Consider the following 26,668-nt stretch of genomic DNA (forward strand, 5'->3'; position numbering starts at 1 on the left):
TCTTTTTATAGAATCTTTCAGTTTTCATCTATTTAACATTAATCTGAATAATGTAGTGCAAGGATTTATGTGTAATTACAGTGAATGTATGACCTTTTTTAGGATTTTTTTTTGGGGGGGTAAAATAGCATGGGGGGAGGGACAGAAAGAAAGGGAAAGGAGCATCTCTCTCTCTCTCTCTCTTTCAAATAAATAAATAAATCTTTAAAAAAGAAAAAAAAAAAAGAGGAAACGGAGTGGGAGAGAAAGAAGCAGATTCCCCACTGAGCCCAAAGCCCATCTCAGGATTTGATACAAAGACCCTGAGATCATGACCTGAGCCAAAATCAAGCTGGTTGCTTAACTTGACCAAGCCACCCAGGCACCCCTGTACAACTTTCTAAGTGTGACTCTAGTTACTTAATAGTCCTGTGCCTCAGGGTGTTTTGTTTTGTTTTGTTTTGGTTTGCTTTTATTTAGGGCGAGGATTGTTGCCATTGTTTTCAAATAATGTAACATTCTATGTAAGCACTAATGTTACAGGGATTTATATTCAATACATACATTACCTGAGTGCTTTTTATTTTATTTTTTTTTTAAAGATTTTATTTATTTACTTGATGGAGAGAGAGAGATAGCAAGAGAGAGAACACAAGCAGGGAGAGGGAGAAGCAGGCTTCCTGCAGAGCAGAGAGCCTGATATGGGACTCGATCCCAGGACTCTGGGATCATGACATGAGCCAAAGGCAGATGCTTAACATCTGAGCCACGCACATGCCCGCATGAGTGCTTTTTAAGCTAGAACACTGTTTACATGCTGGTTATTATGATCTAGTGCTTCTAAAGATCCCCAATATCTAATACTTTCATTTCTTTACTGAAAAGTTTGTTTCAACAATCGTGAACCTGACTTGTGCTGTAAGAAGAAGAGCATGTTTCTGTTCCTGTTATAGAGTGCTGCTCCTGCTGTAGTCAGGGGCCTTAGCTGATGAATGAACACTGATTACTTTTTCTACAAGGAGGTATAACCAGGTACTATAATGAAACAGATATGAGTAAGGAGGACTTTTTAGAAATTTTCTGGGGCCACCAGAGTGACTCCTGAAAAGGACTCTAAAACAGAATCTAGATGTTTACTTCTGTGTTAAAAATCCAATTTTATAGTTTCCTGTACTACATCGAGGAAACCTAATTAACTGATTTCCTGAAAAAGGAAAAATAGAGTGTGGGCAAATTCCTTTGTACAACCTACAGGTTTTGAATTAGCTGTCTTCTGTGATGGATCGGGTGGCCATATTTTAATGTACAGAAATAGTCTGAAAGAAAGAGACTGTACCTTTTTGGGTTTTTAAAACATATCCAAGAAGAGACAGCTTGTATTAAACAAAACAAAACAAAATGAAACACACACAAAAAAACAGGCCTTGGAGGCATGCAGAGGAAGGTTTAAATCCTGACCTCACAGCCTAGCTCTGGAGTGGCTCTAGGTATCCTGTCTGGCCCCATTGGTGGTGTGGAGATAATCAGAAAGGGATATAGTGATGACTGAAGTCCTAGAGTACTTAGCCCAATGTCTGGCAAGAAGTAGTAGCAGCAGTAGTAGTAGTTATGGTATTATTGTTGCTACCATTTACTGTTTTCTTATTAAGTCAAACATTATGCTAGATGCTTTATAACAATTATATTATTTAAAAATCTCAACTCCAAAAATAAAATAAAGATCTCAATTCCATGACTTCAGTTTTGTTAGGATCCCAACTGAAAATGGAAATTGACATGTAGAAAGTTCATGTGATTTACCTGTGGGTCATTAAAGTCAGGATTAAAATAAATGTTAGTCTGACACTAATGCTCATTTTTTCTTTAAGCTAGAAGGACAAAATAAGTTGCATTATTATAGTTTATTTATTCAGATCGCTTTCTTTAAATAAGAGGTGGAGTTGGAGCCTATATGTTACGTCCTAAGGATAATATGTCCGATAATGAAGCCCTTTACTCTTAAGCTGTTCTACTGAAATGGGGGCAGGAGAGATGGCAAAAAAGAAACAAATAGTTAAAAAATTCAGAGAAATAGGGGAGTCTGGGTCGCTCAGTTAGTTAACTGTCCAACTCTTGATTTTGGCCCAGGTCACGGTCTTGAGGTCCTGGGATCAAGCCCTGGGCTGGGCCCCACACTCAGCAGGGATTCTGCTTGAGATTCTCTCTCCCTCTCCCACCCCCCGCAACCCCTATGCTCTCTCTCAAATAAATAAATCAATCCAAAAAAAAAAAATTTCAGAGTAATTAAAGATACCCTACATGAAGTATAGAGTCATGCTACAAACTGCTGCTTTAAAACCCCTGATAAATTAAAAAAAAAAAATCTGTGAGATATGTTAAATTTTAAACTTTTGGGGATATTATTATTGTGCTGTAGTTTTCCACTTTGAAACCAGCCTTAAAGAGATGCAACCCAGCATCTGTTTCCATGGAAACAGAAGGACAATTTTACCAAGCACTACTTCCCAATTTGATTTTGCATAGTCATGTATACATAATTTAAGACGGACATTTTGATAATGAGTTTGGGATGAATTGTTAATGGACAGCAGACATTTACTTAAAGATTTTCTTTCTTACTGCCTGCCATTAACCATTTTTAGAAGAAAGTAAAAAGCTATCTTTCCTTATATATGAGGGTATTTTTTTCTTCCCAGATAATATCTCAAAGTGGTATCTGATGTCCAACCTACCTATCAAGATAACAAATTATTTCTTTGTGATATTTTTCATATGTACTCATCACTAATATAAAATGAATTTGGTAGGATTTAACAGTTCACAATTTCCTTAAGTTTCAGTGGTGTTCAAAGCCTATTATTTAATATTGCAGTGTATTGGTGAATAAAAACTACTCTGTTAACTTCTCTTTATAACTTTTTTAGCTATATTGAAAGATGCAAATATGATATTCTGTTTCTCATTATCCTATATCATCACCAGAATAATCATTAGGAAAATTATTGATATCAGTATCTTAATTTGTTATGTTTGAATTTTACTCAGGTAATGGAAATATTCTTTAACCAGCCCATGAATTACATTTAATTTCCAATGGGAAGTTAAAAGCTGTGCAATTGCTTTGAACTAAAACCTTTAAGTAGCTTAATGAAGCATGTGCCTTTTAGGCTCAGTAAGCATATCATAATGGAATAAAGAAGTCAAGTTCTTTGCAGCATTAAATTCTTTCCTAACCAGCCCTTTAGCTTATATAGATTTAACATGTTGGGTTTTGATCTTGTAAATATAAAGGCGAATTCAAGTATGATAGGATTGAAAAATGGGGATTCTAAAGTCATATTTGGGGGCCTATGACAAGCCAGCATTTTGAGGAAAAAAAAAAAAGTATTGTGAGCTATGTAGGGCAACAGGGAGAAGTGGATTTCTTTAACCAAATGACTTAACTCTTGATGCTTAGCGGCTTACATTTGCTTACGATTTACATCTTGCTTCGAAGGTGTTTAGACATCAGTCTCTGCATTTCTGATTGCCTACTCAAGCTCAGAACTCCTTTTCCTTTTGTATCCTTTAACGGTAACAACTAGTTAAGATTCTGGTACATGTTGGTACTGTATTCCATAAATTTTGTTAAAAAGCAAATTTATGTAACTAAAAATAGGCACTTGAAGCCGCTCGGCCGCAGGGATTAAGGGTACCATCAGTGACTGCCAAATTCAGACATGAAAACGCTTAGAGATTTACCCTCGGTTGGTAATCAGGAAATCTATTTATAGATTCGCAAATTCCTGACCTTTCGCTAGGATAACCAGCGAGGAAGGCTCCTTTTAGATGACTTACACAAATCAGAGCACTCTCTTTGCCCACAATTCTATTTCACAAACTCTTTGTGATCCAGTAGCTAATTTTCAACCTAGTGTAACTGAACAGGCTTATGTACAGAAAAAAAAAAAAAAAAGATGTTACTCTTCATCAAATGTTAACTTTAAAGACTGCTGGGCTGTGTAGCCCACCTGTGAACAAAGTGAGTGAGTTTATCACCGGAAAAAATATTTTTTACTTCACACTGCTGATCATTAGACTAGAATTAATTCTCATTTTATTACTCAGGTAGATATTGGCACAAACAATTGGTAACATACTCTTTACTAGTTGGGCATTTACTGAATTCTCCCAGTATTCTTGTTGCTTGTTTTTGTTACCCACTAAAGTAAATGTAAATGTTCGATTTTCCATGTTCTTTACTTTGTGTGTGTGAATAGGGCTTAGTCTATCATGTAATCAGAACTTTTAAATCTTGTAGTAATTAATCAGGGCTTTCTATTTTATTTATTTATTTATTTATTCATTTATTTGTTTGAGAGAGAGCCTCTGGGGTGGGGGGTGGGCAACAGGGCAGAGGGAGATAGAGAATCCTAAGTAGATTCCATGCCAAGCACAGAGCCCCCTATTCAGGGCTTGATCTCACACTCCTGAGATCCTAACTTGAGCTGAAATCAAGAGTCTAATGCTTAACTGACTGACCCATCCTGGGGCCCAAGCAGGGCATTTTAAACCTTGGTCTGCATAAGCAATCAGCTTGCATTTGTTAAATACATAGATACTGCACCCATCCTTCTGATTTATGCACAATTTGGTAAAGAGAAAATACACTTAAATGCATATTCACTAGAGCAATTATAATATGGAAACATTAACATTAAACTGGAATTCACTGCAAATGTGCCTATTTTCTTCAAGTAAAGAGAAACCAAACGAGGTTGACATATGTAAAATAATGATAATGAGTAACATAATGTGCAATTGAAGGATAAGCATGTGTTGGAGTAATTAAAGCAAAAACAAAAGCTAGCTTAAGTTTAGATTATTATCTTTAGAATGGATTTTACATATTGCTTTTGAAATGCAAAGGTATGAGGCTGAGGGGGAGTATATGCCTCTTTTTTTAAATTGAGAGTTCTCATTGTTTCTTGCTGTTACAATCCAGCAGAGGGAGCATGAGCTAATGAACAAACTTGTAAGTGGTAAGAACATTACCAACGATGCTGCTGAGTAGAAAAATTTAGAAAAAGTCTTGCTGATTTCAAACATAAAAACGCAAGTGGGAAAAATATCTCAATTTTATGTCATTAAAAATTGTTTTCAAGCAATAAAAAATTATGTGTAAACAAAAGCATCTCAAAGTAGACAACAATTAAAGTTAAAACTAAGCTCTGGCCCTATGCCACATAGTCCAATCTATACCATAACATAAAGAATGATTCAAAAGAATTTAACAGATCTGAGAACTACCAGTGTGCTCTACTTATGTGGATATAGGTCATAAAACAAAATCTGTAAGGAATTTCTAGTGAATGAGAGATCATCAGTGGTTGTTTGCCTAGATTTTTCTCAGAGTTACTGGCGTGGCCAAGTAATTGGTGTTGTCGGATAATATGGTACAAGTGACAAGATCAGGGTCTTTCCTAAAATTTGCTTTTTTGCTTAAATAACATTCTGTGAGCTCCCAGGATATTCTTAGAAAGGTTCTGATTGGAAAATCACATGAGATCATCCTAAATCAGATCATCCTTTGCATCTCAAATATAAGGAGCATAGACTGAACCTTTCTGTATGCCAGTATCATAATTTGCAGTAAGATTTGCTTGATGAGGATTGTCAGTACACATTTATGACCATTTTTATATTTTGAAGACAATATAGCAGATTCCTATAGTTTTAGGTTCATTGACTTGAGAAAAACCTAATGTACACTAACCTGCCTTCTCAGTGTGCATGCATTTTTTTAAAAGTCTGAATATTATAGCTCCTGTGACATAAACCTTTTTTTTTTTTAAGATTTTATTTATTTATTTAACAGAGAGATAGTGAGAGAGGGAACACCGGAGGGGGAGTGGGAGCAGGAGAGGGAGAAGCAGGCTTCCCGCTGAGCAGGAAGCCTGATGTGGGTCTCGAACTCAGGACCCTGGGACCATGACCTGAGCCAAAGGCAGACGCTTAATGACTGAGCCACCCAGGCACCCCGACATAAACCTTTTGATATTGTCTCTATTTAGATGAAGTGTCTCTTTTATTTATTTAGTTAGTTAGTTAATTAGTTGGCTTTCATAACTCCTGTTCCTGACATTCTATGTCTTATCCTATTGTGTCTAATGTCATCCTGGCCATAGCTAGAAATTATTTACATGACCTCAGCCCAGGAGTGTGGCACTTAGCATGTAGACTTGGTCCCCTAGGTCTGATCCTAGTCTTCTTTCATGTTCCTTGTTCCATGTGTCTTCACTATTGTCTGAATGACCAGTTGTAACCTTTACTCAGGTTAGCTACAACCCAGCCCTTCTTGCTCCGTCCACACCTCCTTTCTGACAAATACTGCCTGCCTGTCTGGATGTCAGAATTATAATAACTTTCAGTTCCTTATTTGGGCAAATTATTTAACTTCATTGTATCTTAATGTTTTCATTTATGAAATGGGGGTAATAGGTTGGTGGTAAATTACCTATTACATAGAAGTGCTGAGAACATCACATAACACATACAAGTACAATTGCTAATTATTATTATTGGTGGTTGTGGTAGTGTTAGTCACCTCATCTCATTCTGACAATTATCCTGAACCCCTGATTCCTATTTGTTTTTAGCCCAGATCCCAAGTCTAGCCAACCTCAAGCTTTGACTTGAGTTTCTGTTTTGTATCTTCTTAGCCCCTGCTATATCCCTAAGGGGCAGAATATTATATGGCCAGACATGATCAAACCATTTTGTGGAATAGTTAGAACACATCCAAAATAGCACAAGATTCTTTTCATGAAGTCCCTAAATCAGTCTGCCTTGGGGAAAAAAAAAAAAATATATATATATATATATATATACATATATATATATATATATATATATACATATATATATATATATATATATACACACACATACATATATATTAGCAGCAGTGACATAGTTGAAACAGAAAGTGCATCCAGGATAGCAAACCAAAAATCAATGAAAAACACTGACCACAGAATCAGGCGACAGGTATTCTCACAAATCCCAAAATATGAGCTGTCAATTTCATGGTCATGTGATACTCTGTGGAAGGAAAGGAAAAGAAAGTGATGAGATGCCTGATGGAAATGAGACCAGCTTACACCCAAATTGCCAGCAGATACTCACAAGAAATTGCTTCAGGCCAGTTGGAGTAGGTGAAACTGGGAGAGGTATTTTCATACAGTCCAATTTGTAAGTCAGTGAAAAGTCTCCTTTCTAATGTCTGAAAGGCCTGAGCACCCTGAGACCTGTGTGGATGTCTTCAAATTCACTAGTGGAAATTCTTCTTAGGAGAAACTTCAAGGAGTAAAGCACAATCGAGACAATATTTCTAGAGACAATAGGGACAAAGAAAATGGGAGGTCCAGATGAAAATAGGAGCAATGAACAGAACCCAGAGATCTCAAAAAATAGAAGGCATTTTTTTTCGACTCTTCAGAAAAGTGCAGGAGCAGGAGAGCTAGACTTGCAAAGTTAGAAGTGGTCTCCAGTGTAAACCTTTCCTGTCCGGGACAGCTGGAAACCTTTGCCCTTCAGCTTCCCCACTGGGTACTAAAGGAATCAGCTTTACTATAAAAACCTCCCGTTCTTTCCACCAGCATCCAGAATTTTCAGACTGATTCACAAAATAGCTAAGCCTGCAGCTAGCAAGTACTCCATTGTATGCTCTTGATACGGGGGGTTTCCACCCTGAATATACATTCAAATCATTTGAAGAGCTTTATGCCCTCTCCTGGTCCTACTCCAGACCATTTGGATCATAATCTATGAGGGTGAGGCCAAGCAGAAGTATATTCTAAAAGCTTTCCCAGAGGGACCCACTGAAAAAGAAGTTACTTTAAAAAGAAAAAGTGATTGTAATTGTAATGTCACCATTTAACATCAAGACACTGCACACCTCCCTCCAGAATGGTAATTGCTAAACTTCACTGCACATTAGAATTACCTGTGGAGGGGCACTTGGGTGCTCATTGGGTTAAGCATCTGCCTTCAGCTTAGGTCATGATCCCAAGGTCCTGGGATCAAGCCCCGCATCTAGCCTCTGGCTCAGTGGGGAGTGTGTTTCTCCCTCTCCCACTCCCCTTCCCCCTGCTTGTGCTCTCCTGCTCTTTCCACTAAATAAAATCTTAAAAAAAAAAAAAAATTACCTGGGGAAGAATTTAAAACCCCAATGACCAAATTACACCCTCTACCAGCTAAATGGGAATGCATGGACTTGGGAAGCAGGCAACAGGATAATTTTAAAGATGCCAGGTGATTGCCCAAAAAAGAAAAGAAAGAAATGGTCTCCTGATCAAACCCGTCTCTTAAAAGACCAAGAGAATTGGACGCATCCAACAATAAGAACAGCAGGGATAGTGGAAGAGACTGGACACAATAAGAATAAAGAAAATAAGGAGGAAGATGATCTCTCTACAAACAAGGCAAGGACATCAAAGCTTTGTGCTCATATGATGAAGTTCTAGAACCTAGGTGAGGTTCGGTGGGCTGAGGTCCGGAGCCGATGACCAAGAAAGAATTCTTGAGACATCTTCGGTGCAAAAAATTACCCAATTTCATAGCTATTAAGTAGTCTGTAGAAGACACTGACAAGAAACAGTAAAGACTGAAATCCATCATGGTCTGTGCGACATTCCAACACATGTGGTTCTTACGGCCAACTTCCCTAGGAAACGGTTTCTGGTTGCATTTTAATTCAGTCAGGTACTGGTTTTGGCTGGCTCCCAGTGGAGGTCTCTCGGCCAGAAGGGGCTAGACCAGGGATGTGGAGGGGCTCACATTAGATCAATCAGGAGGAAACCTCACACGGGAGTCTTAAGATTGGCAGCCATCCTGGTGACTTAGGTGGCTGTCCCGTGCCCAAGAGAGACAACTTCATTTAAGAACAGGAATAAAGAGAGGCCATCAAGTTTCTGGGTCCTATTGCCATTCCGGCCAGGGTACTAGCTTACAGCCAAGAGGCAGACGCTCTCCTCCCTGTAGAGCAGCCAGGGGCTAGAGGATTACAGCCTGAGCAATTGACATGCAAGTGTTCCAATAAGACCATACTCCTTGAAAAGCCCTGAAATGAGCGTAAAGGAAAAGGAGAGAAAGTACTCACCAATTTGGCATCGAAGCTCAGAGTCCAAAGGTAAAGACTCACAGCCCCACGTTCGGGCACCATATGAGGAAGTTCTAGAACCTAGGTCAGGTTCGGTGGGCTGAGGTCTGGAGCCGATGACCAAGAAAGAATTCTTGAGACATCTTTGGTGCAAAATGGTGGCTTATTAAAGTACGGGGGCAGCAAGAACTGCTGCGCCAGGTTGTGAGGGATGGCAGGTTATGTACTCTGCGGTTGGGGGAAGGTGAGGAAAAGGGAGGTTTCAATGGAGTTTTCCTATGCTAAAGAGGGCCTACATGGTGCCAGGATACCAGAGGCATCGCCCTTGTGGCTTGATCAATGTTGTCTTTAGACCAGCCATTAACATCAAGATAGTTGGGAGACTTTTTGATGGGATGTCATAATCCTGCTATCAATCATCTTTGTTAGTGAGATTTAGGACATTTGTAAGCCAAGGGAGACTCCTGTCTTGCAGGATTGTGATCCCTGCAAGTTAGCTATTTGCTTATTGTCCATGGCAGTCAGGGCTGCCTGAGGAATGCTACACATATGACTGAGGGGGAGCGGATGGAGAGGGGGTGCAAGGCTCCAGCTTTTGCTTTGTCTTCAGCCAGCTTCGTGCTCCCTCATCACATAGACGGGAAAAGGGCAATCTAATATTTCAGAGCAAGCTAAAAGAAATTGTGTAATGATAAAATGTACAAAAGAACACTATAAATCAAATTTAGAAATACCTCTGGAATAAGGGCCAGAAATGCAGTAAGGATTTAGAAATTAAAGAATGAATTCATTTAGAAACAAAGGCTAAATTTGAAACATCACATGAGTCAGTAACCCCAAAATTTCAATAATCCACTTTTAATAGAAGGTGGCATATAGAGAGATAAGCAACAAGATCCAAAATAATAGGATTTCCTAGTGAGAAAAATCAAAGTAACAAGACAAAATGAACATTAATACTTATAATTAAAGAAAATGTGCCTGAAATAAAATTGAAACTGCATATTGAAAAGGAATGCTGGGGAACCTGGATAGCTCAGTGGGTTAAAGCCTCTGCCTTCAGCTCAGGTCGTGATCCCAGGGTCCTGAGATCAAGCCCCTCATCAGGTTCTCTGCTCAGCAGGGAGCCTGCTTCCTCCCCTCCTTCTGCTGCCTCTCTGCCTACTTGTGATCTCTTTCTGTCAAATGAATAAATAAGATCTTAAAAGAAAAGAAAAGAAAAGGAATGCTTTCTATCTGAAAGAGTGATACAGAATGAATAATATTAAGATACATTGTGGTAAACCTATTGAACTTTAAAAAAAAATAAAATCAGTTTGGCGTTCAAGCAAATAGAGATTTGTAAAAAAGAATAAGGTAAAGAAAACCAGATTATCGTCAGACTTTTCAAAAGCAGCTATTTGTGTTAGAAGTAAATAGCAATAACATTTTAAAGATACTCAAGGAAATAGATGGTGAGCCAAGGACTTCATATATATACCAAACTGATTTTCTAATACAAAGGCTACAGATATGTTTATCAACATGCAGGAAATCAGAATATTGTTCCTAGTAAATAGAAAATCATTTTTCCATTTGCTCAAGCAAAACCTGAGAATGCTTCTTGATCTCTTTTCCTCCTCTCATAGCTTATGTCAGAGTCAATTGCAAGTCTTATTTGGTTCTATCTTAAAAACATCCCAAATTGGGACATCTAGGTGGCTCAGTTGGTTGAGCATCAGGCTCTTGGTTTTAGTTCAGGTCATGATCTTAGGGTCCTGAGAGCATGTCCCAACCACCACCCCCCACCTCACCCCAACCCTTGGGCTCCAGCTCCAGGCTCTGGGCTCCATGCAAATCTACTTGGGATTCTTTCCCTCTGTCCCTTCCTCCCCTCTGCCCCTTCTCCCACATGCACTTGCGCTGTCTCTCTGTATATAAACTAAATAAATCTTAAAGTAAAAATATCCCAAATTTGACCTATCCACCTCTGCTGTTATCCTGTTAGTACAAGCAGCCACCATCTCTAGCTGGCATGACTGTGAGAGTCCCCTTAAGTGTTTCTCTGCTTCCATTCCTGCCTCCCTCTAATCTGCTCTCCACACAGCAGCCAGCATAAGCTATTAATAGTCATCCTCATGTGTAGAAACTTATGATTTCCTATGTGATCTGGTCTTGGATACCTCTCTTCTCCATCCTTGTTCACTACATCCTGCCCCATTGCTAGCTTATTTCAACCAGTTTTCTCAGCTGCAGAGAACATCCGTTTGCTATTCCCTCTCTCTGGAATGCTGTTCCATACACATGGAAGTCCGGCTGCTCTCTCAGTTTACTAAGGTATCTTTCCAAGTATTGTGTTCTCTGGGTGGCCTTTCCTAATCCCCTATCTGATATAGTATAGTACTTTGTCTGCTCTTACTGTGTTTGATAGTTCTTCACAGAAGTTCTTGATCTTCTGTTATATTATGAATGTATTTGTGTATCATAGTCTTTTCTTCTAAAATACAAACTCCAGGGAATGGACTAGGTTTACTCTGTTCACTTCAGTATCCTCAGTACCTTAAATGGTACCTGAAGTATACATACTCTCAGTAGTATTTGTTGAGTGAATGAGTACATTCATTCATAAGAGAGGCTATAGACCAAGTGTATCTATTATAAAAAATAGATAATGGGGGGACGCCTGGGTGGCTCAGTGGGTTAAAGCCTCTGCCTTCTGCTCAGGTCATGATCCCAGGTCCTGTGATCAAGCCCTGCATGGGGGGTGGGGGGTGTCTCTGCTCAGCAGGGAGCCTGCTTCCTCCTCTCTCTCTGCCTGCCTCTCTGCCTACCTGTGGTCTTTGTCTGTCAAATAAATAAATAAAATCTTTAAAAAAAAAAAAGATAGTGGACACCTGGTGGCTCAGTTGTTAAGCGCCTGCCTTTGGCTCAGGTCATGATCCTAGGGTCCTGGGATCGAGCCACCTGTCACTCCGCAGGAAGCCTGCTTCTCCTCTCCCACTCCCCACTGCTTGTGTTCCCTCTCTTGCTGTCTCTCTCTCTGTCAAATAAATTAATAAATTCTTCAAAAAAATAAATAATAGGCTCTTACTGAGAACAAAATACTTTGGAAGCATTCTTGTTCTGTGCTTAATTTGTCAAAAAGTAGGATGATATGAATCTATCATGTCTCTTTGAAATGCTTCTGTCAGAGTATGTATTGGCTTGAAAATGGCTTTGAATCTTCTGTCATTCAGCAAAGAGACAAAATTTTATAAATGACTCAGCTTCTAGCCCCTGTAATTATTAACTAGTATCTTTTCAAGTACCATGAATCTAGCCAAGGTCCTTTGAATCAGATTACATAGACTACATGTAAAGGTGAATTAATCATTTTATGAGATATTTATTCCTGTGTTATAGTATTACACTCTCCCATACTTTTTTTAGAAAACAATAACAATATGTAATTAACAATATGTAAATAACAATACATCATTTTACTGTTTCTCAAGAAGTCTGTCTTTTGTGAAATGTTAGCAAGAAAAGTTCATATAAAGGACTTAAAAATAAACTTGTATGTGACATACTGATTAGATTATGTGAAACATAAACAGACTGATACATGGCATCATCTATCAGTTGTTACCTTTCTCACTCCTGTCCTAGCTACAGGTCCCAAAAAATCTTTAACCCTTGTGTATAGGCTCAGTATCCTCCAGTGCTTGAACCAACCTACACCAGATAACCCAAACTTACCAGTATGGAACTTGAACATCATTTTTCTTCTTGAAGCTTGTAACTTTTCTCTTTATTTTTTTAAATATTTATTTATTTTAGAAATAGAGAGAGAGTGCACAAGTTGTTGGGTGGGGGGTGATGATCAGAGGGAAGAGGAGAAGGGAAGCACATTCTCTGCTTAGCAGGACAAGGGACTCTGTCCAGGACCCGAGCTGGAACCAAGAGTCTGAAGGTTAAGCTACTGAGCCACTCAGGTACGCCCCCCGCCCCCCCCCCCCCCGCCTTTCTCTTTGATAGTCATGGTGTGTTCTGTCCTTTCTAATGGATTGCTGCTCAGATTTCTGCATGGGAGCATCTATAATCCTGCTCTAAATCTCAAGGCATTGGAACAAGGCTTGACAGTTGTGCTCAGTTCTTTCCAATCCTTGCAAGTATGAACTCCGGTCCCCACTCTTCTCAGTTGCTGACTGGGGACTTAATGCAGATCACACCATTTTTCCCAACCCCAGGAGCCATTACTTGACTTTGGGGCTCTGCATCATACAAAAAAGTGATTCTTATATACCTAACCCATCCTCTTGAGAAGTTTTTGATCTTATTAATTTGCCAATATGAAGAAATGAGTGCTTAAAGCGTAGATAATTAAACAGATACATACAAGTAATGTATGAGTGAACAGTAAAATATGCATGTTCTAAGAAGAGTCAGAGATAAGAACTTTTCAGAAACAGAGTGGACAGATATCAATACATACTTGGGGTTTAAACTAATAGAAGAAATTAAACATTCCATTTTTTAGAAATGCCATTTTTTATTTATTTGTGCTTCATTTAGTAATTTTAGCATCTTTAAATTCAGTGAATGGCTTTTGTAATTACATGTGTCTCAAATACTTATTAACATTATGTTAATTATGGAACTAATGCAGTATTTGAGTATAAACCAAGAATCTTATGTTTGCAGTTGGCAGTTTAATCTTGTTTTTAAGGGGTTTTTAATGTGAAATTACCATTTAGTCTTGTAATAGCTTTTCTTAGGGTCAACTGTTTTCCATTAAGTTTGGCATTAGGGATGAAAAAAGATGCATGACTGTGTTTCAGCTACAGAAATAAACAGTAATTAATCTTTACTAACATAGGATGGAACATCTAGTAATAAAACAACCTAAAAACACATTAATTTGAATATTTAACAAATTTGTTTCAATTCCTTTGCATATGGTACCATAGGAGTTCAAGAATAGACTGGTTTTTTGAGTGGAATTTGGCAACTGTCCTAATTTTAAGAGGATATGGAGAAGAATGACTAATTTGTAATGTTTCCCCTTTCTCTGATACTGTGCTATAAACGAGGGGTGCCTCATGATTAGATGCTAATGACAATGCCATTGCTGTTCACATTTACTACCATAGGAGATAGAAATTTACACAAAATTAAGACTGGACATGGAAAAATAAATATTTAAGACAGTGTGTTCTTCTAGGGGAAATTTCCTTGCAAACATGCATCATCTCATTATCAATATACAATTTTATAACACCAGGAAGATTTTCTCATTTAAATCACTATCTGACTTCTTTTTTTGTGTGTTTCCTTTAGATAAGAAATGTTGAAACCAACCAGTGTTTAGACAACATGGGCCGCAAGGAAAATGAAAAAGTGGGTATATTCAACTGTCATGGTATGGGAGGAAATCAGGTAAACTCTCTCTCTCTCTCTCTCTCTCTTTTTTTAATCAACTTCATCTTTGGGGGGAAAGTATTGCTGTGAAAACTGTCACAGTAAGCCATGACTCACATGCCGAAACAGTAAAGTCTTAGCTTAGGAAATTAATGGACATTCAAATCAAGAACTACTTTGCCTATCTTATTAATCCCACTATCTTAAGAAAACACTACAGAATTTAATAAATAAATACTATAGCATTTAAATAAATATAATTTAATAAGTGAGCCCAATTAATGAAGATAGCCAAATATTTTTGACTGATCTCATTTCACCATATATGAGCAAATGAGCAGTACGTTTTATTCTATTAGCCAAGTAGTATAAAATAATCCCTCAAGAACAGTGATGTTTTCCAACAGTGATTATTCTAAATTTCTTTTTTAAGTGTTTATATATATCATGTTTTCTATAAATTTCTGAGGTTCAGTAAAGTTGAAAATGCGTGATAAGCACATCTGTTAGATTTGCACTTTGGCTCTCTGAAGATGCCCTTTGAACCAGGTAAAAATGAAATGTTTAAACAAAACTGATGGTTGATTAAAAGGCTAGGCCAACCTTTTTGTGTGTTGCTGTCCAGTTATCAGAGACCTGTCGGGCTATAACAGGGATCCTTGTAATCTCTTTAATAAAATGTTTGACAGTGGCTTGGCAAGGTGGGTCGTGTGGAGGCTGCCTAGCCCTGAGCCTTCAGGTGGAGCAGCCCTACTGTCGTGGCCATTTTGAGAGACAGAATGTAGAGATTGTAGGAATTCATAACAGAGTTTGAGGTAGCTAATCTTCTATAGACAAATTGTCCAAAAAATTGAGGAGAAACATATCAGTGAGTTCTTCATCTAGTGTATTAGAGTGAAATTAGAAAATAAAAATTATTCTGTGCAGCACAACATCATGATTATATTGGTAATGCAGCTGGATACAATGGAGTACTATGCAGCCATCAAAAAACCCGAAATCTTGCCATTTGCAAGGATGTGAATAGAACTAGAGGGTATTATGCTAAGCAAAATAAGTCAGAGAAAGATAATTATCATATGATCTCACTGATATGAGGAATTTGAGAAATAAGACAGAGGATCATAGGGGAAAGGAGGGAAAAGATGAAAAAGATGAAACCAGAGAAGGAGACAAACATAAGAGACTCATAATCTCAGGAAACAAACCGAGGGTTGTTGGCGGGAGGGTGTTGGGAGGGATGGGGAGGCTGGGGGATGGACACTGGGGAGGGCGTTTGTTGTGGTGAGCACTGTGAATTGTGTAAGACTGATGAATCACAGACCTGTACCCCTGAAACAAGTAATACATTATATGTTTAAAAAAAAATCTTCAGGGAAAAAGCAGTAGCCCTGTTGCATTTTGACCCCATACTTCAAATAGGACCTGTGTGATTAAATGAAGAACATTCAAAAATTAAATTTTCCTCTTAAAAAAAAAACAAAAAAATTATTAAAATCCTAATTAGCATTCTAAAATTTCAACTTAAGCAGAAAAATATTTAAATCAAACTTTCTAAATTACAGCATGGAAAAATAACTTCATGAAAGAGAATCATAGGAAAAAACAATACAGACAGAACAATGGCAGAGCATTCACAAATGGTCCAGCTTTTATATTGATTCACAATGAATGTGAGAGACTTCTACTACCAAAACCAATAGAATCCCAGTGAATTCATTTGGAAATGGCCAACAACTTAACTGTTCGTGGTCTAACTATGCAGAGTTCATTTTTTTCACAAATGGAAGTAAGAGATCTGAAGGTAGTCAACTCTTGACATTTGTTCAGGTCTTCAGTGAGTTTGTCAAGAAATCAAAAACTTTCTAACTTTCCATTCTTCAGTCCTTAAAATTAACATTTATCATTAGGTGGTCACATGAGGGCTGCTGAAACTCCAGACATCATGTCCACATTCAGGGCAGCAAGAAGTTGGGGTAGAGAAGAACTGCAGGAGTCATGACTGACCTTTTACTGGGAAAAACAAAACTTCCTAAAGGCTTTTTACCCCCTTCCCTGTAAGTCTCTTTGGCCAGAAATATGTTACTTGGATACCTGTAGCACAAAAACACAGAATATTTTACTACCCTTTCATGTGTAAATGTCCTTACAGTTCATTTACCATGGATACTGGATGGACATGTAGAACTGTCTCCAGAATGTGTTTCATCAGCTGATGAAAAAAGTCAGCTGATTGTCTGCACCTTGATGACCTACAGAATTCCAAAAAAGCACAGTATTTATGATTTCATCCTAATCTAAGGCAGATAAAAATGAAGATAGGACATGAAAAGGAGGATAATCAGGATGAATTATGCTCATTGATTTTTAAGTTGCCATAATTAATATTAAAAAATACAACCAAGCAGACTTGTATTTGTCTACAGGACACAAAACAACTGGATCATAAATGTTAAAAACTACATTACTCATTTACAAGTGTTCAATACCTAGAAGTTATGCCACTCTACCATAACCTTCTTATTAGCAGGGACTATGTCTTATTCTTCTCTTCATCTCTAGTACTTGGCCAAGGGCCTGGGATATAGTAGGTAACTAATAACCAACAGTAGGTAAATAGATGAAAGAATTCACAGTCAGAACAATAGACTTGGGGCACCTGGTTGGCTCAGTGGGTTAAGCCTCTGCCTTCGGCTCAGGTCCTGATCTCAGGGTCCTGGGATCGAGCCCTGCATTGGGCTTCCTGCTGAACTAGGAGCCTGCTTTCCCCTCTCCCTCTGCCTGCCTCTCTGCCTACTTGTGATCTCTGTCTCTCTTTCAGATAAAAAATAAAATCTTAAGGAAAAAAAAAAAAAGAACAATAGACTTATACCATAGTACTATGTAGACATTGTCATAGAATACTGTTATTGTCATGGTAACTGGAAGTATATAAAGACACCAGTCTTAGGGATTCATAAATAAAGTGAACAAACAATAAGTAAAAACCCATACCTACATATATTCTAATGATTCTACACTGTCAACTTAATGACAAAGTAGAAATTAAAACCAGAGTTTTTCCATCTACATGATTAGTTATACATGCCTACAGATAAGCATAGAAGAAAGTTTATAGGACCCCTTTTTGCTGTAACAGAGCAATGGACACAGCTAAATATTTACCAAGACAGGAATGTTTAAATAAATTGTGGCTCATCCATAGTACTGAAAACTCCAGTCACCAAATTGAGTGAAAGAGGTCTATAAGTATTGTCATGGAAAACTGAAAAAGAGGGGGAAAATCCATAATAAAACTTACTTTGAATTACCTCATTTATGAACAATGTATGTGAAAGTTTTTCTCTATAAAGTATCTATAATATCTGTATTTGTATTGATGCAATATAATCTGTTAGAAATGCATACAAATTTCTCTGCAGTATAATTACCTCTGGTGAGAAGAATGAGTTGGAATGGGAAACTTTACTTTTTACCCCACATTTTTCTGCATATAAGTATTACTTTCAGAGTTAAACAAATAGAGAAAATTAAACTATTGAGAACAAAAGAGTATCATTTTATTTTTCTAAGATTTTATTTTATTTGTTTGTTTATTTATTTATTTGAGAGGGAGAGAGAACACGAGTAGGGAGAGTAGCTTTGGGAGAGGGAGAAGCAGGCTCCCCGCTGACCTGGGGCTCCTTCCCAGGACCCTTCAATCATGACCTCAGCCAAAGACGTTAACCACCTGAGCCACCCCAGTGTCCCAAAACAGTATTATTTTAGAGCATTGCCCTGACCTGATAAATTGTGTCATTTATGGTAAATTACTTAATATTTTTTAGGTTTACTATTATACTTATAAAATGGGAAAAAGACTTTCTCTTTTTCCTCTAAAGATTTAGTGAAATTTATATAAATACTAACACTAGCTTGACATATACTGGACACTCGGGACATACACTGGTCTATTGACATTAATTATTCTCTTAACGTATTTCAGTTTCTTTTCTCAATTGTTTCTCTTTTCTCTGTAAGAAAATAGAAGTATTCGTTCAGTAGCTAATGCCAGAGGCAAGGTAAATGCACACACTTCCTATGATATTGTTAAGCTTAATAAAATGAACTGCCTCTCCTGTTGTTTTAATATATATTATAAAAAAATTAAACCTTCACGTAAAACCCTACTATGATTTATACTTTGATGGAATTCAATATTTCTTGGATGATTGATCCTAGTTCGTCCCTATTTAAGGACATGTTTACATTTTTTACAGTTTAGAAAAGAACAGATTTGGGGATTTTATTCTCAGAGCTACCTTCCCTGTGTTTTATTGTTACTCTTTTATGTTACTATGGAAGCTGTATCTATTTTTATGGTTATTTTGTTTAAAATTTTTTAAAAGTAGCCCCAACCCATATAAAATATTAGTTTCTCACTCTTGCTTTTGCACAAAATTCGTGAGATGTTAACACTGTTTTTGTTTTGTTTTGTTTTTAGCATTTCCACTTGGTTTCATTTCTAAATGAAAGTGTTTTGTGTTTGTTGACAACTATCCCTTAACCATTTCCCCTTGCATGGGAGTTTTATTATTATTATTTTTTTAATGTTCTTGGAGATATCAGGAAGAAGCTTACTTTTCAGTAGTTGCCAGAAAACTTTTCTTAAACACTTAAACACTCCAACACCCAACATGCTGTCCCTCCACCCTACCCAGGGCTTGGGATATAGTAGGCACCTAATAAAAACTAGCCAAGAAAATGAAAGCATGCTTGGAAGTTTCTGTAGCAAGAATACTGTAAAAATAAGATACCAGGTGTAGAATTATTATTACATTCAACATTTCATCATCTTGAGGTACTCTTTTTTTTTTTGAGGTATTCTTTTAGAACCTTAGTAATAAGAATCTTCTGTCTCAAACAATAATCACATTATTAGAAAGTCCATGCCTATCTGTTCTTGAAATGCTTTCATTCACAAATAATGTGATGAACATTAAACACTTTCAAAAGAATGAAAATAAATAGGAATTTGATTAAAACTTGAAAAAAATTTATATACGTGTGTGTGTGTGTGTGTAAGAAGAACTCACAGTTTCCTAGTAGAATGTATATTACTGGAAGTTATGGGATTGTCTTCTCTTTACTTCTGAAAAGATAAAATTGATTCCTGGAAGCAGTTCCATGTCCCCTATGATGCTAATGCCTCAGATTTATATCTTTATCTCCAATCCTGATATTAACTTGAAAATCATATACCTTGACTCTGATCTCTAAGACCGTTTATAACTAGGGCCTCTATCTTCTTTGACCTATGTGACCAGAAAACCTCATTATTACCACACATCATATGGAATTCCATGCTTACATTCTACATATACCACTTTATAATTAAATTTGATGAAAATCTCTAGCAATTCTCCACTGCCCTATGAATTACATAAAAATTCCTTAGTTATATGTATAGTTATATATTCCTTAGTTATGTATATATACAAAACTCCACATAGTTTCATCCTCATCTGACTTCGCAGCAGAGTCTCCTTTGATGTTCTAATAGTTTGTGTTTTCTTTTTTTTTTTGTCCTGTAGACATATGTCTGATACTTTTCCATTCCCTGTAGGCTCTGTGCATTTTCATATCTCTGCAGTTCACTGACACTGTTCTGTGTTCTTGCACTGCTGACCAAATACTACTCCATTCACAAACTTAAGACATACTGTTTAAAACCCAAATAATTTAACTTCTTTTTGGCTATCCATTGGCTAACAACTTCTTTACCTGAACAGGGCATATTTGAATGGATACACTATAATTTATTTAATTAATCCCTATTATTTAATACACAGTACCATTAGAGAATTTTTACTGTTACAGGTGAGGCTCCTCAATAACCTTGTAGCTAAAATCTTGTAAGCATCTCTATTTACTTCTTTAGAAATACTGTCTGGGGGCTCCTGGGTGGCTAAGTGAGTTAAAGCCTCTGCCTTTGGCTCAGGTCATGATCCCCTGCATCAGGCTGTCTGCTCAGCAGGGAGCCTGCCTGCTTCCTCCTCTCCCTCTGCCTGCCTCTCTGCCTACTTGCAATCTCTGTCTGTCAAATAAATAAATAAAATCTTTATTAAAAAAATACTGTCTGGAAGTAAATCGGACAAGTCAAAACTTCTGCAACATTATAAGGCTTTTAATTCATGGTGACAAGTTGTCCCTTTTAAGGTTTTACTAGTTTAATGGGACTAATTGCTAAGCTATGAAGAGGCACTATGGTAAATATTTTACGTACATATCTGCCTTTCATTCCCACAACAATCTATGAAGTACATACTATTACTATCCTGATTTTACTCATGAGTCTAATGGGAACTCTGAGAGACTGGTATTATGATTAGGAGGTAAAGCCAGTTTGAATGTAAATCTGGCTGATTCCCCACCACATACATGTTCATTGCATTTATATTGATTTCCAATCCTGCTCCCCAGGATTGTGATCAGACTGAACAACCCTAAACAGGCATTGTATTTTTGCTTTATTCTGTTTTCATCTTTGCCAATTTAGTATGGGAGAAACATTTTATCTTTTTAAAATCATATCTCTAATGCTAATGCATTTAAGCAATTTAAAAATTGACGTCCATACTTGGTAGATTTTCTAGTCAGCTTTTTGCCTTTGTCTTTTCTTACATTTTCATTGGTGGTTGAGGGAGCTCGTTTCTCTTCTCCACTTATAAAAATACTTTATTGAGATTATTACCTTCTGTGATACGTGTTCCAGATTTTTTTTTTTCAGATTTTATATTTTTTTTCTGGTATGTTTTCATGTACAGACTTTTAAAGAGCTTATATATTTCAATCATTGCTTGCTTTTATGCTTTCTCTTTTTGTTGCAGAAGTACCATTCTTTTTTAATGAGGTACTTTTAAATGACATTTACATCTGCTTTAAAGAGCCAATATCAAAATTGGCAAATAGGTCTTAGTCTTATTGGTCATATATCTGACACTATTTTTTATTCAAAATTTATATAAAATATACCTGTAATTAGATATAAGATTAATATATTTATCAAATAACCATTTTACTTTAATAACAAGTATCAGTATAAAATTTTTAAAAAATCCAGTGGTGAGTGTTTCCCTTTGAATTGCAATATCTTTTTAATCAAAAGGGGGGAAAAGCATGCGTATTGTACTCATTATTTCTAAAGACAAGAAAATATATAAAATGATGGAAAAATACTCATATTTTAGCAAATGCACTTATAATGTTCTCTTTCTCCCTGGAGCCACTCATTTGGAGGCAGCTAGAAAGCATATGGAAACATTCCATGTAATTTATTGTAGTAAATGATTCACAGCCATTTTTCAAGGTAGGAAGCCTTTAGGGAAGCTTATGCTAGCCATTTATTAAAACCGTGTGTTCTGCCAGGGTAAAGAAGAGATCATTAGGTCTTATCAATACTTTCAAACAAATGTCTCCTCCTCTAAAATGTGACGACTTATATTTAAGAAGACTCTAAGCTTATGATAGTAAACAAATTTTGAGGGTAAAAAAAATACTTCCTGGCCTTATTACAGACCTTCTCCTAGAAAGAGTTTTATTATTTTAGTAATGCATTCTGATGTACTCACAGATTGTAATGAATACATTCATTCAACAAAAATGAATTGACTTTATGGTTTGCATTTTTATCAGTATTATAATTACTTAGAAGCCCTTTCTACATTAATTTGGTCCCCTTTTAGTAAAGTTTGCACAATAGAATTAAAATCACCAGGGTAAATTTGCAAGTGAAATGAAATGGCCTAAGAGGAAAGAAGGAGCATGTCCCATTCATTAAATGTTTAAATGAGCTGGATACTTGCAAGCTGGAGGAGAGCAGCATTATTTATGTTAAAAGAATATCTGGTAAGCCTGGAAATGATTGAAATTTGCAGGAACTTAAACGTAGGATGTGATTCTGCCTAGTTTTCCTGGTTAGAATGTTTCCTGGCATAAAAACAAAGAGCAAATCTGTTGTGTTCAACCCCTTTCTTTTCCTGGTAGGAGTTACTCAGAGATTGTGAAATTTTTTTTCTTAAGGTTTCCTATAAAATGAGCACTAATATTGGCCATTTCTTAGATTTATCTTTTCTTCTGGGTGTAATCTTATATATCTCTACATAATGATCATTAATATCTATCACTTGACATTTTTTTCAAAAGCTCTGGAAGAATTGGCAGTGCAAGTTAACCTAGAAAGCACTTTTACTATTTTACTGTAAAGTACTTAAAATTAATTCCCTGAAATCCCACCTTCATTTAAATAAGCCAAACCTTTGGCTTTGAGCTTTCTAGCTAATAAGTACAAAATAGGTTATATGTTTCATTGTGTCAATAATGTAAAAACAAGCCACCTTCAAAAAGGTTCAGTTATTCCTAATGTTGAACTGATAAAAATTTCTACTCTGATTCCTGGTAAAGAAAGCAACAAGGAGGGACACTAGACTAAACTTAAAGGGACACCAGTCTCTGAGAAGTCATCTAGGGGGCACCTGGGTGGTTCAGTCCCTTAAGCATCTGCCTTGGGCTCAGGTCATGATCTCAGGGTTCTGGGATCAAGCTCTGTGTCAGTCAGGTTCCCTGCTCAGTGGGGAATCTACTTCTCTCTCTTGCTCCTTCTTTCTCTCTCTCTCTGTCTCTCAAATAAATAAATAAAAGCTTAAAAAATAAGTCGTCTTAGGAAACGACAATGATATCAAAGTATGTGACTGCACATAGCAGGACAAAAGAAATATTTATCCTGTTGATTAATCGATTAATTATAGTGTATCATATTAGCCTGTGCTCTAAAAAGCTTAAAATTAAATTTCTATAGAGCTTAAAGGTTAAAATACTTTAAGCTCTTTGGGAAATTCATGTAAATTTATATTCATTTTACTAATGAGTTTCCCAGATTTTTTTTTAAAACCTCCCTTAAAAAGTTAAATATCACAATTTTCATAAAGAAGAAAGTTTAATACTAGTTTAATGAAATCCCAGTACACACACACACACACACACACACACACACACACACACCCTTCTGTTATCTCACACCATCAGTAGAGCTTTTCTTACTGAGAAGGGTAAGCCGTTAGCACAAAAATCTACCAGAAGAAAAATGTTAGCAGCATCAGTCTATTCCCTCAGTTCACCCGTTTATCTCCTCTGCAGCCCATGTTAAGTAGACACACTCCAAGCTTTCCGCTGACATTACTAACATAAGCGTGTCTGCCTTCAACCATTCAGTCCCAGCAGAGCTTTTTCCCCTCTGCGCTGTTTCAATCTTCAGAACCTCATTCCTCTCTCCGTTTTATCTATAAGTGCTTTTCTCCTGATTTATGCATAATGCTTCTTGACTCAACACCTTAGTCTTATCATTACTCTGAGCTGCTTCCTTGTTCAAGTAATCTTCCTCCTGACATTTCTATATTTAATATTAAAAGAAATAATAATGTGAATGCATGAATCTACTATATATAAAGAACATTAAGGTCCTTTGAAATGATCTCATATTTCTCCCCCCTAAGACCACATGTGTTCCTAAATTTCACTGAGGATGTAAATAATTATTTTAATCTATCATGTAAAGCTGTTTATAGCAGGTCATGTAATAATTTCATCTTGGCTCAATCTAGGAGTAAAAGCCATTTTATTAGCTTCTAAGTAAGGTAAATAATGTCTATGATTTCCAAATTAACGGTGTGGGCTAGCCTATTTTTATATTAACTGTAAGTGAAGCAGAATCCATACTTAAAATTACTTGCTTTGCTGTACCTAAGAAACTTCTTTTCTTAGAGTTTTTATTTTTATTTATCTTTTTTTCTTTTAAGATTTCATTTATTTATTTGACAGAGATCACAAGTAGGCAGAGAGGCAGGCAGAGAGAGAGAGAGGAGGAAGCAGGCTCCCTGCTAAGCAGAGAGCATGATGCGGGGCTTGACCCCAGGACCCTGGAATCATGACCTGAGCTGAAGGCAGAGTCTTTAACCCACTGAGCCACCCAGGTGCCCCGTTTTTCTTAGAGTTTTTAGTTCTATCATAGTTATTAAATTCTATAGAAGAGAAGTAACAGGTAAGGGTATTTCTAGGTTTCTGTTTTTCTTTCAACTATGAAAGCTTGATTTTTCCAGGAAAGAAAAGGTAGCACAATAAAGCATCGGTAACAAAAAACTAAGAAATTCATATTCAGCTGCTTGACTAACCAGTGCCAGGAAAGGAAACATAAAGTTTGGGAAAAGGAAAAATCTATAAAATCTGTAAATATTATGGCCAAATAAAATGCCAAGTATAATATTTTTGTAGCACCAAGATTCTTAAAGCAGTCCTTAGTTAATACTCACCAGTTTTTGAAAGGAGTTATCAAGGGCACCTGGGTGATTCATTTAGGTAAGTGTCTTGGTTTCTGCTCAGGTCATGAGCTCAGGGTTGTGAGATCAAGCCCTGCACTGGGCTCCAGGCTGACTGTGGAGCCTGCTTAAGATTCTCTCTCTCCCTAACCTTCTGCCCCCCCCCCCCATCCCTTTACTTGATCTCTGTTTCTCTCAAAGAAAAAAAGAAAGGAAAGGAGTTATCATATATATAAGATATTATGAAGATAAACCAACTAAAGGCAAGCTTAGATATCTGTGTGACAGAAAACAAAATGTTTTAGAGTAAGTATATATTCCATAAATATTTTGCATGGTTAGAAATGTAGGCATAACAGCAGTGACAAAATATCAACAAAATGCCTTTCATATTTTAATGGTCCAAATTCTATATTCTTTGTGTCAAATAAATAAAATTGTGTCTCCGATATCATGGGAATGTCATTGCTTTTCTGTATAAACCATGAAGAGTTCTCTCTCATTTTATTAGGCAGTCCTAGTTAATGGCTCAGTGGGTTAAGCCACTGCCTTCGGCTCAGGTCATGATCTCAGGGTCCTGGGATCGAGTTCCGCGTCAGGCTCTCTGCTCAGCGGGGAGCCTGTTTCCTCTTCTCTCTGCCTGCCTCTCTGCCTACTTGTGATCTCTCTCTGTCAAATAAATAAATAAAATCTTTTTTAAAAATACCCTATTATTTTTATTTAAATAGAAATACACAAATAATTTCTTCTTTGCATAAAATAATATTTTTCTAAGATTAATTGCATTCTACACTAAATTAAAGCACAGATCAGCAGCACGAGTTGGTTTAGTTATTTCTGTTTTTAAAGCTTTTAAGAATAGAGCAGGAATTTTTGGTCTGAGTAGCCTATGACAGTGAGGGGGTGAATCTGTTCTATACTGAACACTTCCCCTAGTACACCTTTACCAGATGCTTTAAATATATTAGAATTTGATTCTCAGAGTAATCCTAGTAGGTATGATAAATGGGTTTTGTTTTTCATATACCTTATTACACTTGGTCTGAGTCAGTTTTGGTAAGAAGTTAAGATAACATCAGAAGACGTAGGTGTCAAAATTGCTCTCTGCTTATCTTAGTCTGCTCAGGCTTCCATAACACAAGATTGTAGACTGGGTGGTTTCAATAACAGACAGACATGTTTCTCTCAGTTCTGGAGGCTGAAAGTTCCAGATCAGGGTGCCAGCATGGTCAGGTTCTGGTAGGGACACTTGCCTGGCTGGTATGTTGCCACATTCTGCCTGTGTCTTCATGTGGCAGAAAGAGAGCTAGCTCTGGTCTTTCCTTTCCTTTCCTTTCCCTGTAAGGCACCAATCCCATCATTGGGGCTCCACCCTTGTGACCTCATCTAAACCTAATTAATTCCCACAAACCTTACCTGCAAATGCCATGACCTTGGCTGCTAGGGTCAGCATAACAATTAGTGAGAGGGGGAAACACAAACATCCAGCTCGGAGCAGTGGTTGTACAGAAGTTCCTTATCCTTTCAGCCTTTAGTTTCTAATACTGTAATTGATATGGCTGAACTAGATGTTCACCAGTTCTAGTATTCTTTATCCCTATTGTTAGATAAGCAAGAGCAGCAAGTCCAGATGATTTGTGAAATCTTTGTTCCAAGGGCAGACTCATGAATTTAGAAAGCTAGAATTTGGGGGGGAATAAATAAATAAATAAATATGTATAAAATTTTATTATAGATATTATATATAATTGCTTATATATAATTGTTTTATTATATATAATATATATTATATATACTATAATTGTTTATATAAAATGTC

At 36.8% G+C, this 26,668-nt stretch overlaps 1 protein-coding gene across 3 annotated transcripts in view; it reads left to right on the forward strand.

Annotated features, from left to right (window-relative positions):
* GALNT13 (polypeptide N-acetylgalactosaminyltransferase 13) overlaps positions 1-26,668 on the forward strand; it is a 538,580-nt gene that overhangs the window by 480,667 nt on the left and 31,245 nt on the right. For all 3 annotated transcript variants that reach the window (XM_032355601.1, XM_032355603.1, XM_032355604.1), the window contains one exon: positions 14,420-14,518. In XM_032355601.1, coding sequence (XP_032211492.1) covers positions 14,420-14,518 — 99 coding nt within the window. The remainder of the gene's footprint in view (positions 1-14,419; positions 14,519-26,668) is intronic.

Source organism: Mustela erminea, chromosome 8, assembly GCF_009829155.1.
Source record: "Mustela erminea isolate mMusErm1 chromosome 8, mMusErm1.Pri, whole genome shotgun sequence".
NCBI classification, from domain to species: Eukaryota; Metazoa; Chordata; class Mammalia; order Carnivora; family Mustelidae; genus Mustela; species Mustela erminea.